Source organism: Prionailurus bengalensis, chromosome D3 (assembly GCF_016509475.1).
Source record: "Prionailurus bengalensis isolate Pbe53 chromosome D3, Fcat_Pben_1.1_paternal_pri, whole genome shotgun sequence".
NCBI lineage: Eukaryota > Metazoa > Chordata > Mammalia > Carnivora > Felidae > Prionailurus > Prionailurus bengalensis.
In genome coordinates, this window is record NC_057356.1 from 21184507 (window position 1) to 21202747 (window position 18241).

Consider the following 18241-nt stretch of genomic DNA (forward strand, 5'->3'; position numbering starts at 1 on the left):
TCCACCATTATTTAGCCAATGCCTACCAAAGAACCTGGTATATAGTAATAGCTAATTCCTTAAAGCTGATTTGCATGCAAGAAGGGAACATCTATGAAAGCTATATTTTTCACTGTTTTATTAAAATTTATTTATTTATTTACTTATTCTGAGGGAGACAGAGACAGCACAAGTGGGGAGAGGCAGAGAGAGGGGGAGGGAGAGAGAGAGGGGGAGGGAGAGAGAGAGAGAGAGAGAGGGGGAGAGGGGGAGAGAGAGAGAGAGAGAGAGAGAGAGAGAGAGAATCCCAAGCAGGCTCTATGCTATGTGCTATCAGCACAGAGCCCGATGCAGTGCTCCAACTTACCAACTCTGAGATCATGACCTGAGACAAAATCAAGAGTAGGACGCTTAACTGACTGAGCCAACCAGGCACCCCTATTTTTTCACTGTTAATTAATGAGTTGATGCTCAGGTTTACCAAATAAAAAAGAAAATGGTCTACTTAGTTATCATGAAAATAAAAGGAGAAAATCCAATTTAAAAAAAGATAAGTTAATGCTTTGAAAAGGATGAAAAATAGGACTAAGGGATAAGGGTGCCTGGCTGGCTCAGTTGGTAGAGCATGCGACTCTGTCTCAGCATCATGAGTTTGAGCCTCACATTGGGCATGGAGCCTACTTAAAAAAAAAAAAAAAAAAAAAAAAAAAAGGACTAAGGGATAAAGTGGGTCGAAAATACATATAGATTGCAACTACCTGGATAGAACTAGAGGGTATTATTCTAAGCAAAATTAGAGAAAGACAAATATCACATGACTTCACTCACATGAGGAATTTAAGATACAATACAGATGAACATAAGGGAAGGGAAGCAAAAATATATAAAAACAGGAAGGGGGACAAAACATAAGAGACTCTTAAATATAGAGAACAAACAGAGTATTGCTGGAGGGGTTGTGGGAGGGGGGATGGGCTAAATGGGTAAGGGACATTAAGGAATCTACTCCTGAAATCACTGTTGCACTATATGCTAACTTGGATGTAAATTTAAAAAACAAATAAAAATTTTTTTAAATATATGTTATAGAAAAAAAATATGTATAGAGGAAAGGGGAAATGTTTTCTATGTTACATTGGGTGGGTAGATGGGTGAGACCCCCTAAACACACTAGAGAAACAGTAAACTAAGGGACTATAGATTGTACTGCCTTATAATATTCTAGTGAATTGCTTTTTGGCTTTTCCAAAAAACTCCCCAATATCACTAAAGGACACTGAAATCAATTCTACTATTCAGATAAGTTTTTAAGAAAACTATTTTCAAAGCTACTTTCAAAGCTACAACATTATCTCCTCAGAGATCTGGCTTTTAGAGCAACAAGGGTTTTGGAAGAATTAACGTTTAGTGTAATTTAGCTTTTGTTACAGATCCTACTAAGAATATTTGCAGAAAAATGGGGGTAACTGTCACACAAACTTAGAAATTTCCAGAAAGTGGGAAAGTGCTAACCTACAAATTTCAAATGTATTAAAATTCCTGAGTGCTGAAACTAATTAAGTGACATAAGTGATATACTATACTCATGTCATTAAATATCTGCTCATTTCTCCTTTTTTAGCATTTCCTATTTATACTTTGAACCAGTTACAAAACAAGCAAAATTTTTTCTATAGTCAAAAACTATGCCCTTGGCATAGTGTATATGGTGCTGGAGCTGATGGCTTCACCTTCAACACCCTGGGTCATAGAAAACATTCCTCACCCTTCGGGAATCCTTCCAGGAGGGCAACAGGGGGCAGCTTATATGTATACGACATTCCTAAGTCAATGATCAAAAGTCAGGAGGGCTGTGCTTTCGTTTATATAACATCCTTGAAATTAACAAAAATATAGAGCAAGAGAATGATCAGTGAGAGTGTGTGGCTATAAGGGGGTAACACAAGACAGCCCTGTGGTGATGGAATAGTTCTGTAATTATGACGATAATTATAAATAAATAAATCTACACATGTGATAAAAATGCATAGAGGAGTGCCTGGCTGACTTAGTCATTAGAGCATATGATTCTTGATCTCAAGGTTATGAGTTCAAGACCCATGTTGGGCATAGAGCTTACTTAAAAAATAAACAAACAAACAAACAAACAAATATGGAATGCCTGGGTGGCTCAACAGGTTAAGTGTCTGGTTCTTGATTTCAGCTCAGGCCATGATCTCATGGTTCATGAGACTGAGCCCTCTGTTGGGCTCTGTGCTGAAAGTATGGAGCCTGCTTGGGAGTATCCTTTTCCCTGTCTCTCTGCCCCCACCTCAAAATAAATAAACAAACATTTAAAAAACAAAACAAAACAAAACAAACTGCACAGAAATACACACGCACAAATGAGTGCATGTAATACTAGTGAAATCTGAATGAGCTCTGTGGCTTGTACCAATGTCAGTTTCCTGGTCTGATGTTGTCTATAGTTATACAACATGTTGCCATGGTGAGAATGAGTGAAAGGCACCTAGGACCTCCGTGTGTGTGTGTGTGTGTGTGTGTGTGTGTGTGTGTGTGTGTGTATCTGTCATTTCCCATGAGTCAACAATTATTTCAAAATTAAAAGTTTTTTAAAAAGTCAGGAGGTACCTGTAGACTCTAGCTGCAGGTGCTGCTGGATGACAGAATAAGATACAGAAAAAGTAGCACCTGTGCTCCCTAGTGTGAGCCGGGTTAGCAAGTTAACTGTGAGGAGAAATCTTAAAGTACAACACGGGACTGAGGCTGTTTTAGGCATGACACAAATGGCAATGATAAGAAAATAAGCAAACACCTTTGACCCTAGGCCTAAGAAAAGCTCTGCATTAACATATGGAAAGGTATATAGTTATAGTGAAGGGGGAAAAAGTGTTAGAGACAAAAATAGTATAATATACACATACGTACATTTCAGGTGGCTTATACACTCTGCACTGGCATGGAAATAATAAGATACGGGACTTATACCCCACATCTGGTCACATTCCCTCCCATCCCCTGCTGCAGGAAGGGAGCTGTCCCCAGCTCTGCCCTGCTGTGCCCGTTCTTCAGCCCTCTGACCTCGAGTGCTGGTGTAGCCCAAGGAACTGCTGACTTCATACTGGTGCAGGTGGGGGTGCGGGATCATCAGGATGTTGGCACTCCTGCCAAGGGAGCTGTCATCAGAAGCCTGGCTCCGCACTTCCTCAGTGGGCAGTGTGCGGCTGGGCAGGGAAGGGCTGGATGAGACATCACAGGAGCTGGCGCTCTTTCGATTATGACTCTCCCGCTCTCGCACAGATCTGACAAGTGAGAGACAATGAGTTACCAACAAGCAAGTGATGGTGCCCCACCTAGAATTAAAGCACCAAAACCTGTCACCAGCCCAAGCTAATTGGGAAACCAATAACAAAAATCCCCACTGTGTTCTATGAGTGAGAAATAATGTAGGGGGTATTCCCCCTCGACCAGCTTGAGATATTGCATAAGAACTGACAGTTCTCAATTGGCCCAAGTCCCGGGGTCATAGTGTAAAGGAGTGACTATTCCAGTCTAATCCTACTTGATCCCACCAATCAATCTCATATCACTGAAAATGGGGCAACTAGACAGGATATGATACGATGCAAGAGAAAGTACACAGCCACCTCAGGAGTCTTCTTGGACCAAAAATTGAGCCTAAATATAATCAGGCCTCTAGAGGTAAATGCTAGTTTACAGGAAATTCAGAGAAGAGAGGACAAGTTAAACATTATAACAAAACAATCAGCCAAATGAAAAAAGCAACATAATCTACAGTCACAGAAAAAAACACATTCCAACCAAATGCTTTGTCTGCATCTTCTTTAGGTCCCAATTCAAATCAACCAACTGTAAAAACACATTTTTGAGACAATTGGGAAATTTGAATATAGACTAGCTGTTAGAAGATATTAAAGAATTAGTGTTAATTTTGGTACTTGGGATAATTTATTTTTTAATTCTTATTTGTTAAAGACATACACTATAACATTTACAGGTTAAAAAAGGGATTTGTTTTAGAATACTCCAACAAAATGTAAAATGTAGGGAAAGCAATGAAATGAGGCAGACAAGACACTGATCACTCTTCATTATACTACTCTATTTGAGTATGTTTGAACATTTCCTTAATAAAGGTTTTAAAAAGTTTATCCTTATTAAAACATAAAACTCCCTAAGGAGAAAACTTCTGGAAGTAGTAGGAGCAAGGATCAAAAAGGGAGAAGCCCAATAGGGAGGCAAAAATTCAGAATGGAAGAGTTAGCAACTACGGATAGGGCTCCCCCTCTGGTATCAGAGCTGTTCTGTTTCCGCCTGGAAGGATTTTGTCTTAAGTCAGAGCTTAAATGGAGCCTGAAAATAGATCCCCTGGGCTGACTGCATGTACATTATTGCAACAGTAAATATCTGGGCACCAATGTATGCTTAGTCCTGTGCAGGGAGACAGAGTACCAATTAAGACACAGGCGGCTCCCTCAGGAAACATAAGACCTAAGTTTCTGAAATACCATGTCTTGCCATCTTTGTTTAGAAAAAACAAAACCAAAGATCTTCGACTGTGAAAGCATTTTTATTTATTTTTTTTTATTTTTGTGTGTGTGTGAAAGCATTTTTAAATACTCGGGAGGAAAGTGCTACCAAATCCCTAAGCAGATCTATGTATAAGAGAACTGTAGTTAATGGCACTAAAGGTTCTAAACATTTAGGAAATGTTTTATGTCTGAGCTCTAAATGTTTTCATCTTTTTAAAAAAAAATTTTAATGTGTTTTTGTTCCTGAGAGAGAGAGAGACAGAGACAGAGCATGAGTGGGCAGGAGCAGAGAGCGAGACACAGAATCCAAAGCAGTTCCAGGCTCCAAGCTGTCAGCACAGAGAACTCACAGACCGTGAGAGAGATCATGACCTGAGCGGAAGTCAGCCATTTAACCAACTGAGTCACCCAGGTGCCCCTAAATGTTTTCATCTTAAGATGGGACAAGATGAAAGGAGAGAAGACAATCATGTGGCTACTATAAGCTCAACTGCCAATGTGAAGAGATGGAATATTCTTCCAATCACTGTGCTTAAATAAACGTGCATATTTAAGAAATTTGGAAAATGGACTCATGGTATTTAGTCCACTAGGGGTGTAAAAAAAAAAAAGCCCTGGGATGGGACGCCTTTTTACATAAGACTCAGAAATGAATATATTGGTAAATCCAACTACAGCACAATTAAAAACTATCATATGACAAAAATTACATGGAACACACTTAAAAAGCAAGAATTAAAGACAGAAAAGTCTCTTGCCCACTGGGAATAAAATACTCCAAAGAAACTATGGGCCCTAGGATCTATATATATATACATTAATGGCAGACCAGTAAGAAGATTCTAGAATTTGTGAATTGCTTCTCTTGATTAGAAGAACACTCTATTTGGGGACAACATTTCTTGCAAATATAGCTAACAAAATGGGTGGGCCAGAGAACCTAGAAACAGAACCCTTAATGATCTACACGGTATAGTTTCCATTTGGCTAATTTTAATTTAAAACATTTTCCAGGTTGCTCTCATGAAGGTCCCTGCAGGCCCTAAGGTTTTCCCAAGCAATTTTCATATACACCCCAAAGTGAATCTGGCAAAAAACCTGCAGGTAGCGAGGCGCTGAGCCCGGGATGGGCCTGGCAGCCTGAACACTTGGGCGTCATAGGCATCATAATCTACTTGGATGGGAAGGGCGTTCTCAGATTCTTTTGGAGTCCCAAGAGCTGAAATACACAAATCAAGTGAATGGTCATTAAAATACATTTCAACCAGATGCCTTCAGAGGGCTTTCATCAAAATCCACAAGACACAGGTGATCACCATCATGTCTCCCTGAAAAAAGTGGGATAATAACCCATTCATCAGGTTCTTGAAATTAAATGACTAACATGTCAAAGTGATATAGAAAAGAGTGTAGCACTAAATAAGGGGAAAGTTTGGGTAGTATTTCATTCTTCTGTGATCCCACTTTAAAAAAAGATCCTCTTAATATGTGGTACGGTTAGTACTTTAAAACTTTCTGCCTGATCCCTACAATTGACTGATGGAAAAGAAAAACAAGGTTTGTCAGCATCTGTTTCACAGCTGACAGGACAAAAATATACAAGGCAGTTAAAGGACTTTCCGAGGGAAACTCAGGTCTCCCAACTTAGCTGTGAACTGCTTATGCGACCTCACATAATCTTGTTGCCATGGGTTAGCGGACTCTTTTTAAACGGGACAAAAGGAGGTCCCCAAAATACTCACATGTATCACGGCCATTTTTTGCTTTCTCAGAGGCAGGCTGTAAAATTAAATAGATAATTAATCACTTCCTCCTCTAAAATAGAACTTATCACAAGGCACAGTATGTAGGTGGCTGCTCCCCTGGGTAGAGACCATGCCTTACCCCTCCCTGTAGCTGACGGGAAGGCAGGAGCAAACACCTGAGGCCTACCTACCGCAGTGTCAGGCCCTACCAGGCCCACCTCACACCTTGGTTGCCCTCAAAACTCTATCCTCACCGTACAGGTGAGGGCATTCAATTCTAGAGAGAAAAAGGGACTTCCTCAAAGTCACACAACAGGTGGCAGAGCCAAAATCCAAGCCCAGTCCTTCATGTTCTCGGTCAGTCCAGTGGTATGTGTATCCTACCTGCCCCCAAACCCTTCATGCGCATGGCCCCCTTCACTACAGTACTCTCACCGGTTTGCCTACACCTATAAGAGATCACCCAGTTTGCTGAAATGCTTTACAGAGGTAGAAAGAAAACACAAAGAGCTTTTTTTTTCTCTTCCAAATAAGTCTTTTTCAGGACCCTTTAAACTTCTCTAACAATACTCACTCTTTCTTCTTTAAAATCATCATGTATAGAGAAGTTCCTCCATGTTCCACTTTGCCCAGAAGGGTTGTGATGAAGGCATAAAACCTCAGAGGGCAGGAGGTGGCCCTTTCGGGGAAGACTCCCTTCTCCTAGCACCTCACTACTTGACAAAGCCCATTTTAGAAGGAGTCTTCATAGTCCTCGCAATTAATATTTTCCTTATTAGAAGAGTAACATTAACCCGTTACCCCCCCCGAAAAAAAGGGAAAAAATGGCCCTGATACTACTAACATGACCACAATAGAGCAGCTTTCACAGTTTAACTCTGCTAGAAACAGGCAGATGGATGGGTGAGAGTACCTGGTATGCCACCTACATACCCAACAGTCTGTGTGTCTCTTCACCTTATATCAAAAACACGTTTTAAGGTTCTTAAAACTGGCACTTTTATTGACTGGCAATATATTACATGGAGTGTAGTTCATGGTTTAGTCATTTCCCTATTATTTTCAACTTCTAACTATTATAAATAAAGATGCTATTTGCATTCAATATCCTCAATTGTTTCCTTAAACCATATAGCCAAAAATGGAATTGTCTGGTCAAATGGCATGAACGTTTGCACTGCCCTTGATACACATGGCTGAACTGCTTTTTGTAAGTATTGTACACCAACCAGGTACTCAAGCACCAATATCACCACTTTTCCCAGGACCAGGACTTGTTTTGTTTTAAACCTTTTGATAAGCAGGGCCACCTGGCAGGTTCAGTCAGTGGAGCGTATGACTCTCAGTCTCGGGGTTCTAAGTTTGAACCCCACGTTGGGCATAGAGATTACTTAAAAATAAAATCTTTAGGGACACCTGGGTGGTTCAGTCAGTTAAGCATCTGACTTTGGCTCAAGTCACAATCTCACGGTTCATGAGTTCGAGCCCCCACATCAGGCTCTGTGCTGACAGCGCAGAGCCTGGAGTCTGCTTCGGATTCTGTGTTTCTGTTTCTCTCTCTCTCTCTCAAATAAAGAAATATTAAAATAAAATAAAATCTTGATAAAATAAAATAAATCCATTTGGTAAACAAAAAGAATCTCCATTCTTGTTTGAATTTGCATTTCTTTAACTACTGCCAAGATGTGATCTTTACATCATATTTCCCCTTTGCTGCAATGCGTGCCCATGTCTTCGTCCCCAAAGGTATCTGAGCAGTCCCAGTATCTGAATAAACCAATCACATCATGACAAAAATATTCATTATTAAAGAACTAAAAAGAGTTGTCATAGTTTCCCCAAAGATATTTCTTATAGTCTGGAGGTTTGCCTTGTTGTTGATGTATTTAATGTGGAAAATCATAAAGTTCTAAGACAAATGTCTTGAACTCTACTCATGACCATGGGGAAGAAGGGCATATCCTGGGATCAAAATAACCATGTTGGTGTGTGACACTCCCTGAAGGCTCTACAGGTTGGTGACACCTACCTTCTTTCCTGCCAGTTTTATTCGCGGGGTGAAACTGTTACAAAAGAGCTGGCTTTTAGACGTATAGAAACTGTGAAAGAAAAAAGGTCATTAATTTAAGCCCCTTCCATTTTATTTATTTTTTAATTTTTTTAAATATTTATTTATTTTTTGAGAGAGAGAGAGAGAGAGAGAGACAAAGCATGAACAGAGGGAGACACAGAATCCAAAGCAGGATCCAGGCTCTGATCTGTCAGCGTAGAGCCTGATGCGAGGCTCAAACTCATGAATGTGAGATCATGACCTGAGATGAAGTCAGACACTTAACAGACTGAGCCACGCAGGCACCCCATAAGTCCCTTGCATTTTAAACTTTAAATTGAAACCCCAGCCATGGATTAGTCCTCTCTTGACTGCCTATGTCTCAGGCTTCACTGATTCCTCCAATTCTAACTTGTTCTGTAATTACTACAAAATATTAAATATGGTTTTAATTATTGTTCTATTCTTTTTTCCCTTGTTAACTGTTTCACACTAGTCCTGATTCCTAACTGGATGAGAATCTCCTCCTCCTGGCAGAGATTACATCTATTTACACCATGATACTTTTGCATCTTGATACTTGGCACGATGCTGGGCCCAAGTGTGGTCTTTATCACTCTTGGGTTGAACAGCACTTGGTAAGCAAGAATAAGTCAGGCAAGAAAAGAAAAAAAATGGTCTTAAGAAAATATGGCACAAATCATCAAATTTTTATCTCTTTGAAAATCATATCTTTTTTTTTTTTAAGTTTATTTATTTTTGACAGGGAGAGAGAGCATGAGCAGGGGAGGGCCAGAGAGAAGAGACAGAGAGAACCCGAAGTAGGCTCCACACAGTCAGTGCAGAGCCTGACACGGGGCTCAAACTCACAAACCCGAAGATCATAACCTGAACCAAAACCAAGAGTGGGACACTTAGCTGACTCAACCACGCAGGTGCCCCTGAAAATCATATCTTAATGCAGTCATGTCAGACACACAAGAAAATTGGGAAACCCAACCTTGCCCTGGGTCTAATGAGTAAACAGAGGCTAAACAGACTTTTCCATCTTAGGCATGTCTCTGTAGTCTCTTTTATCTGTAATTAACTTATGGGAAAGATGTTTTGAACACTAACCAATCCCCATCTTCCATTATAACTCTGATCATAAGCAAAAAAAAAAAAAAAGTAATCAATAGATAACCAGTGAACTGTAGGGCAATCCAGTAACACATTATGCACTATGTGCATAACATAAGAATACCAACTGCGGGGTGCCTGGGTGGCTCAGTCAGTTAAGCATTCAACTTTGGCTCAGGTCATGATCTCACAGTTCGTGGGTTCCAGCCCCACTCTGGGCTCCATGCTGTCGGTGGGGAACTTGCTCGGGATTCTATCTCTCTCCCTCTCTCTCTGCCTCTCCCCCACTTGTGCTCTCTCTCTCTCTCTCACTCAAAATAAATAAATAAACTTTAAAAAAAGAAAGGAGGAGCGTTTGGGTGGCTCAGTTGGTTAAGCATCCAATTCTTGGTTTCAGCTCAGGTCATGATCTTACGTTTCATGAGTTCAAACCCTGTGTTGGGCTCTGTGCTGGTGGTGCGGAGTCTGCTTGGGATTCTCTCTTTCCCTCTCTCTCTGTCCCTCCCCTGCTCACTCTGTATCTCTCAAATTGAATAAATTAAAAAAAAAAAAAATACCAAGTGCAGTCAGACCTGGAGTCCAACTAGCCTCTGGGACTTGACTCCTCAGAGTGGTACCAAGGAAAGTACAAGTAGAGGATGCTGCTTGCTTTCCAGACATTAATTGCAAAAGATCTGAGTATTAAAGTGATATTAGCCAGAAGAATGGGTTTCTATTAGATGTACCCACGTGAAATTGCTGTGTTTGAAGGTCAAACCCAGTGTAAAAATAACAATTTCAAATGGTTTAAACCAACAGCTTCAGCTTTGCCATGAACTTGCCGCTCAACCTTTGGCAAGTCAAGTTACCCTCCTGGAACACCTATACAGTGTGACTGGAGGGTCTCTATGATCTCTAAAACAGACTCCAGATGCCTATGGCATCCTCAAATGCCCGTTTTATAACTCTTATGTATCTGCTATTAATTTACTTTTTGGATCAATTTTCATGACTAGCCAATAATACTTGGGAGAATAACTTTTCACTGAAGACAATTTGATTATGCTTCAAGTAAGGTCTCTGGCCTTGTGGAATGATTTTGAAGAGGCTAGTGGACAGGATATGAACAATGGCCCTTACGAGCAGCCATGCACCTCTGGCCACAAGCCCTCTTTGCTCCTGTCTATGAGTGGCTCAAGCAAACAAGGTTCACAGTGAGATGTGAAAAGCAGGCCTCAGGCCATCCCAGCTCTCAGATTCTGAAGTCATACATGTGTGAATCATCGTCCATCTTAAATGGTATCATAAAGCCAATTTAGGATGAAAAATACAGTGATAAATCAGGAAACCTTCAAGTTATTATTAATTAACATTTGAGGAAATTACAGTGTTTAAATTCATATACAATTTTGTGTGTGTGATAGCTACTCTCTCCCTTAATTATTTCCTAAACCAAACATAAAACAATGAAATATGGTGTATAATTAAACAGCAGCTGTTTTCTTATGGGCAAAAGAATCTTAATGTATAGTCAGGGGCACCTGGGTGTCTCAGTCGGGTAAGTGTCTAACTCTTGGGTTTCGGCTCAGGTAATCGTGGGGTGAGCCCTGCATCTGGCTCTGTGCTGGCAGTGTGGAGCCTGCTTGGGATTCTTTCTCTCCTTCTCTCTCTCCTTCTCACTCTGCCTCTCCCCCACTCACACACACTCTCTCTCCCAAAAATAAAGAAACATTAAAAAAAACTTTTTGGGCGGGGCGCCTGGGTGGCCTAGTCGGTTAAGCATCTGACTTTGGCTCAGGTCATGATCCCAGTTTGTGTGTTTGAGCCCCGCATCAGACTCTGTGTTGACAGCTCAGAGCCTGAAGCCTGCTTCGGATTCTGTGTCTCCTTCTCTCTCTGCCCCTCCCCAACTTGTGCTCTATGTCTCTCAAAAAATAAATGTAAAAAAAATAAAATAAAATAAAATAAAATAAACATATTTTTTAAAAATCTGAATAACTATTCAAAGATTACAAATCCAGGGGCACATGGGTGGTTCAGTTGGTTGAGCACTGACTCTTGATTTCAGCTCATGTCACAATCCCAGGGTCATGGGAATGCGCCCCATTTGAGGTGCTGTGCTGAGCATGGAGCCTGCTTAGGATTCTCTCTCTCCCTCTGCCCTTCTCCCCATCTCATACTCTCACTCTCTTTCTCCCTCCCTCTCTGTCTCTGTCTCTTTCTCTCTCTCTCTCTCTCTCTCTCTATATATATATATGCACAATAAGATTACAAATCCAAATCTAATGAGAGGGCTGATAAAAAGATACATCAGGGCATCTGGGGGACTTAGTAGGTTGAACATCTGACTCTTGATTTTGGCTCAGGTCATGATCTCACGGTTCGTGGGATTGAGCCCCACATCCAGCTCTGTGCTGACAGTGTGGAGTCTGCTCGGGGTTATCTCTCTCCTTCTCTCTCTGCCCCTCCCCTGCTCACGCACACTTGCGCATATGCTCTCTCTCAGAACAAGTGGATAAACTTTAAAGAAAAAAAAAAAAGAAAATGCTTTAAAAAAAAGAAGATCGGGCGCCTGGGTGGCGCAGTCGGTTAAGCGTCCGACTTCAGCCAGGTCACGATCTCGCAATCCGTGAGTTCGAGCCCCGCGTCAGGCTCTGGGCTGATGGCTCAGAGCCTGGAGCCTGTTTCCGATTCTGTGTCTCCCTCTCTCTCTGCCCCTCCCCCGTTCATGCTCTGTCTCTCTCTGTCCCAAAAATAAATAAATGTTGAAAAAAAAAATTTTTTTAATAAATAAATAAATAAATAATAAAAATAAAAAATAAAAATAAGAAGATACATTGGTCTCTGAAATAAGTGAAAAAAAGTTCAAAATACTATTTTACTCAAACCAAATTTTTAAAATAACAGTAACATCAGGGGCACCTGGGTGGCTCAGTCAGTTAAGCATCTGACTCTTGGTTTTGGCTCGGGTCATGATCTCATAGTTATGGAACTAAGCCCTCCATTAGGCTCCGTGTTGAGCGTGGAGCCTGCTTGGGATTTCTCTCTCTCCTTCTCTCTCTGCCCCTCCCCTGTACATGCTTACTTGTTCTCGCTCTCTCTCAAAATAACTAATAAAATAAACATTAAAAAAATAACAATGGGGTGCCTGGATGGCTCAGTCAGTTAAGCATCCGACTTCAGCTCAAGTCATGATCATACAGCTTGTGAGTTCGAGCCTCACATCGAGTAGCCTGGAGCCTGCTTCGGATTCTGTGTCCCCCACTCCCTCTTCCCTGCTCGTGCTGTCTCTCTCTCTCAAAAATAAATTTTATAAAGTTAAAAAAAAATTTAATAAATAAATAAAAAACAGTAACATTGGGGTGCCTGGGTGCCTCAGTTGGTCAAGTGTCCATCCAACTTTGGCTCAGGTCATGATTTTGCAATTTGTGAGTTTGAGCCCCACATCAGGTGCTGCACTGACCATACAGAGCCTGCTTGGGATTCTCTCTCTTCTCTCTCTGCCCTCCCCTGCTCTCTCACATTCTCTCTCAAAATAAATAAACTTTAAAAAAAAAAGAACTTTTCACTATTGTATATTTGGTTGCAAGTAAGATCTTTACTTAAAAAAAAAGGGCCCTGTTGCTTAACGAAAAAAATTAGAAAGGAAAGAAGAAAACCACTGGTCTAAAGAAGTGACTGTCAATGGGGGCAGAGGGAATCTGCCACCCAGGAGGCATGTGGCAATGCAGCAGACATTTTAGTTTTTTGACTTTTTTGTTTTTAGTCTAAATTATTTCTCTCCTCAGTTTCCAACATTTTCAACTGAATTCTCCATAAACCTGCAAGCACTTAAAAAAATCATGAAACATTAAAAAATAGTCCAAGGCTTTTCATTTTTGGCAGACTTGAAGATATTCTAGTTCTCATAGTAAGTTTCTAGGAGGTATGAGCTCTACCTGCAGTATTTCAAAGAAATAATTAACTTTCTCTAGGTTTTTGGTTTTGTTTTGTTTTGTTTTGTTTAAGTTTATTTATTTATTTTGAGAGTTGAGGGGAAGGGGCAGAGAGAGAGGGAGAGAGAAAATTCCAAGCAGGCTCCATACTGCCAGCACTGATTCTGACGTGGGGCTCGAATTCACGAACTGTGAGATTATGACCTGAGCTGAAAGAGCTCCCAAGAGTCGGATGCTTCACCGATGGAGCCACCCAGGTGCCCCTCTCCAGGTTTGCTGATAGGAAAATTCACTTAGGCATGCTTCCTGCAGACATTCTGGTTGTCACACTGGGGGTGGGTGCTCTTGGCATCTAGAGGGTGGAGGCCAAGGATGCTGCTCAACAGGCTACAATTCACTGGGCAGCCCCAACAAAAGAATGATCTGGCCCAAAATGTCAGTAGAGTCCAGGTGGAGAAACCCTGTTCTAAAGGAAGGACTGAAGGAGAGAGATCAGAAATAGACACACTATTAAGATTATCATCCAAAAAAGATGAGGACTGGGGGTACCTGGGTGGCTCAGTCGGTTAAGCCTCTGACTCTTGGTTTCAGGTCAGGTCATGATCTCACAGTTTCGTGGATTTGAGCCCCATGTCAGGCTCTGCACTGGCAACATGGAGCTTGCTTGGGATTCTCTCTTTCCCCCTCTCTCTGCCCTTCCCCTACTCAGGCTGTCTCTGTCTGTCTCAAAATAAATAAACTTTAAAAAAAAAATGAGGACTGGGATAAGGCAGTGGCTCTGACAGAGGCATGAGAGACACCATCCTTGAGCCCCAATCAGCAGAAACACTGAGGCCTTGTCCCATGTGAAGAAGAGACACAGGGGTTTTTCTACAAACAGAGAATGCCAGGTACAATGCTGGTCTGCTATTGTCTGTGGGAGTTGGAAATAGTAGGAGCTGGGGATAATAAAAATAAGTCCTTCAAAATTTGCTTTTAGTTTCTTTCACTCTAGACTGTTCTTATGTTACTGCCACTGCTCTGCATGTACAGAGGCTCTAAGCAAATGTTAGAACTTTAGTTTCCACATTTTCTTGACAAAAGGTTTCATAGTAAGAACTTAACAGATGTGAAGAGAAAATGGCAAGGAAGTTATTCAACTGTGAATCAAGGTCACACCCACCTGTGGTTTATCCAGTGAGGAATATTATAGTCATCGCCCAGCCGAGAGTCACGAGGTGCACTTCGATTATGTAGCTGGAAGGGAAAAAGCCAGTGCACAGATCAGCTAGAAAACAAGTAGGATGTGGAGCTGCTCCAACTGTTCTGTTTTTAAGTATTCTCAAGATCACTCTAGTACTAGAGACTAGCCTTTAGTAAGCAATCCAAAATTGTATTACCTTGAACAATGGGACAGCATGTAATGGTTGCTCCCCCATGCACACCAAGTCCACACCAATTCCTAAAAAAGAGAAGACAAAAAGAGTTTGGGGTGGGGGTGGGAGGAAGTAGATATAAGTATCCCAATCTATTAACAATATTATTTAACTAAACAAAACCGACTTCCCATCCTAAGATTTATAACCTCACAGGGCTGCCTACACAGCAAAGAAGAAAAGAGATGCATTTTGTCTGTTTCTTCTTTATCAGGTCCCATCACACCTGCCATTATTCAGTGCTTGACAATTAGCCTTGGACTGCTTTGTAGATCATGATTTGTCAAAAGGACAACCTAGGCCTCTATTACTAAAGTTTCATGACCAGAAAGGAAAAGGAATCTTGAAATTTCAGTAAGACAGCAAAACAATCCATACCATTTAACAGAGCTTCTTAATTGACAATCCAGGATTTACACTCCACACCCATCTTTTGGAAGCCCAAATTTAATGGAACCAGAATTACAAATTGGGAAAGCATGGCACACCACAGAGGGAGGACTAGATCAGACAATCTGATGGTAGTCCCCAAGATGGGCTGATGACACACTGGTCCCTTGAAACGATCCCTCCGAAGAGCTCTCCAGTGTCAGATATGTTTGGAAAACTCTGAGTACCTGTTATACCCATTAGAGATAAACAAGATACACTAACAAATTAAAACCTACAATTAGGGAATCTGCCTAAACTGTATATGACCCAACATTTCCTTAACCGATTTGACCATAGAACGCTTTTTGTCCCCTAACATTATTCACATCCCCAGGATCTCCGATGCACAGAGCCAGGGAAAGCTCAGAGCTCTAAGGTAAGTGAGGCTATACACTCGGAGACAGTGCAAACCAGGGAGCATTACCATTATCTATCATTCGCTGCTTGGTCAAGATCATGAGTAGACGGTCCACTTCAAACACACCCACCCCAGGTGTGATCACCACAGACATCTGCCCAGTTCGGTCAAAGTTGCGGTTGATGTAGTGCTTGTCAAACACTTGAAAGAAAGCAAAAGTTCTCCAATGCAGATGTTACAGCTTTTCAGAAACCAGCCACTTGCAAGCCTCTCTATGCCCTCAGACTATTTTGTCCATGTTTCTATTGCAGCAATTGCAGTTCTGACCTGAATTCTAGTTAGCCGTGTGCACATCTTCCTTTCCCCTTCTACATTAAGAACTGCTTGAACACAAGACTATGCCAATGTTGCGTTTGTTAACACCCCCTCATTAATGCCTACTACTTGCCTTGTGTTGTCTTAAATGCTCAAATTTCATGTCTTTAGTTTAAACAATCCATAAATGAGTCTGTACTGAAACTTACAAAAATATTAATTAAAAAAAATTTTTTTAATGTTTTTTTATTTATTTTTGAGACACAGAGAGACAGAGCATGAATGGGGGAGGGTCAGAGAGAGAGGGAGACACAGAATCCGAAGCAGGCTCCAGGCTCTGAGCTGTCAGCACAGAGCCCGACGCAGGGCTCGAACTCACGGACCGTGAGATCATGACCTGAGCCGAAGTCGGACGCTCAACCAACTGAGCCACCCAGGCGCCCCTTAAATGTTTGTTTTATTTTTGAGAGAGAGAGGGAGTCAGAATCTGAAGCAGGCTCCAGGTTCCGAGCTGTCAGCACAGAGCCCAATGCCAGCACAGAGCCCAACACGGGGCTCGAACTCACAAGCCACGAGATTGTGACCTGAGCTGAAGTCAGAGGCTTAACTGACTGAGCCACCCAGGCGCTTAAAAATTTTTTTAATGTTTTATTTATTTTTGGCAGCAAGAGAGAGACAGAATGTGAGTGGGGAGGGGCAGAGAGAGGGAGACACAGAATCTAAAGCAGGCTCCAGGCTCTGAGCTGTCAGCACAGAGCCCGATGTGGGGCTCGAACCCACGAACTGTGAGATCATGACCTGAGCCAAAGTCTGGCGCTTAACTGATGAGCAACCCAGGTGCCCCTACAAAAATATTAATTTAAGACAATATTCAAAAGAATGGACAAGAATCTTGGGATGACTTTGTAAATTTGGCAAGTTAATTTTTATTTCTGTCCTGTACAATCCTTACTTTGGAAAACCAAACATATTCCAATATGAAAAAAAGATTTATAAATAAAAGACTCCATGCTTGGGCTGACATGTCATGATGACATCATGTCATGATCTCACAGTTCATGAGTTCAAGCCCCTCCTTGGGCTCCATGCTGACAGTGAAAAGCCTGCTTGGCATTCTCTCTCTCCCTCTCTCTCTCTCAAAATAAATAAACTTAAAAGAAGGGGAAGGGCACCTGTGTGGCTCAGTCTGTTAAGCGTCTGACTTTGACTCAGATCATGATCTCAGGGTTCGTGAATTCATGCTGACAGCTCAGAGCCTGAAGCCTGTTTCAGATTCTGTGTCTGTCTGTCTGTCTGTCTGTCTGTCTGTTTGTCTCTCTCTCTCTGCCCTTCCCTAGCTTGCACTGTCTCTCTCTCAAAAATAAATAAACATTAAAAAAAATTTTTTTAAATACAAAAATAAAAAGACCCATGCTTTAGAACTGCCAGCACGGGCAGGTTATACGTGTGATGTGACCACACATCATTACTTCCACCACTGGCGAGTGTCCATGGATGCCTAACCAGAGCTGAGCCAATCAGACTCTCTGCTGGGAACACGGAATTCTGAACAGAGAGCAGAGAGCTGACAGCAGAGCTGGGAGCTGAACACTGCTCCAGGAATACCTGCTGCTGCAGTTCCTAGAGCCACTTTGGTCCCCACCTTCTTCAGCATAACGTTCAAGCCTTTCCTGACGGCCCACCAGGTCTCTATATCCTAAGAGTAAATTTTTCTTTTTTGCGTAAACCAATTCAGTAGGTTTCTGTTGTTTGCAAACAAAGCATATCAGCTAACACATCTAGGGACAAGCATTCGGAAGAAGTCACACCACACTGTTAAGAAGGTTCCCTCTTAGAAGGGAAATGACAGTAGAGGAAGGAGGGAGATCTTCATTTTTACTTGATATACCTCTGATTATTTGAATTCTTGAAACATGGGTTCCTTTTGTAATTAAAAAAAAAAAAAAAAAAGATTTGAGGTGCCTGAGTGGCTCAGTCAGTTAAGTATCCAACTTCGGCTCAGGGCATGATCTCATAGTTCATGAGTTCGAGCCCTCCATCAGGCTCGTACTGACAGTGTGGAATCTGCTTGGGGTTCTCTCTCTCTCTCTCTCTCTCTCTCTCTCTCTCTCTCTCTTTCTCTCTCTCTCCACCCCTCCCCCACTTGCAGGTATTCTCTCTCTCTCTCTCTCTCTCAAAATAAACAAATAAACATTAAAAAAAAATTTTTTTTAATTACTTAGAAGCAATTGAGGGATAGCATAGAAAACAGTAAGAATACAGTCTGTAGTAAAACAGCCCAAGGAAGATTCCCTCCAGCTCTTTACTCTCAAGTTACCATGAGAAGCAGGTGAGAATAGCAAGTTAATTCCCAGTGGAAGA

The 18241-nt window shown here is 41.5% G+C and overlaps 1 protein-coding gene across 12 annotated transcripts in view; it reads right to left on the reverse strand.

Moving 5' to 3' along the window:
- The window catches only part of DEPDC5 (DEP domain containing 5, GATOR1 subcomplex subunit), a 127029-nt gene that overhangs the window by 72387 nt on the left and 36401 nt on the right, over positions 1 to 18241 (reverse strand). For all 12 annotated transcript variants that reach the window (XM_043557936.1, XM_043557944.1, XM_043557939.1 and 9 more), the window contains exons 15-21: positions 15632 to 15766; positions 14740 to 14801; positions 14523 to 14596; positions 8307 to 8376; positions 6275 to 6311; positions 5631 to 5751; positions 3061 to 3281 (exon numbers count right to left, since the gene is read on the reverse strand). In XM_043557936.1, the coding sequence (XP_043413871.1) occupies positions 3061 to 3281; positions 5631 to 5751; positions 6275 to 6311; positions 8307 to 8376; positions 14523 to 14596; positions 14740 to 14801; positions 15632 to 15766 (720 nt within the window). The remainder of the gene's footprint in view (positions 1 to 3060; positions 3282 to 5630; positions 5752 to 6274; positions 6312 to 8306; positions 8377 to 14522; positions 14597 to 14739; positions 14802 to 15631; positions 15767 to 18241) is intronic.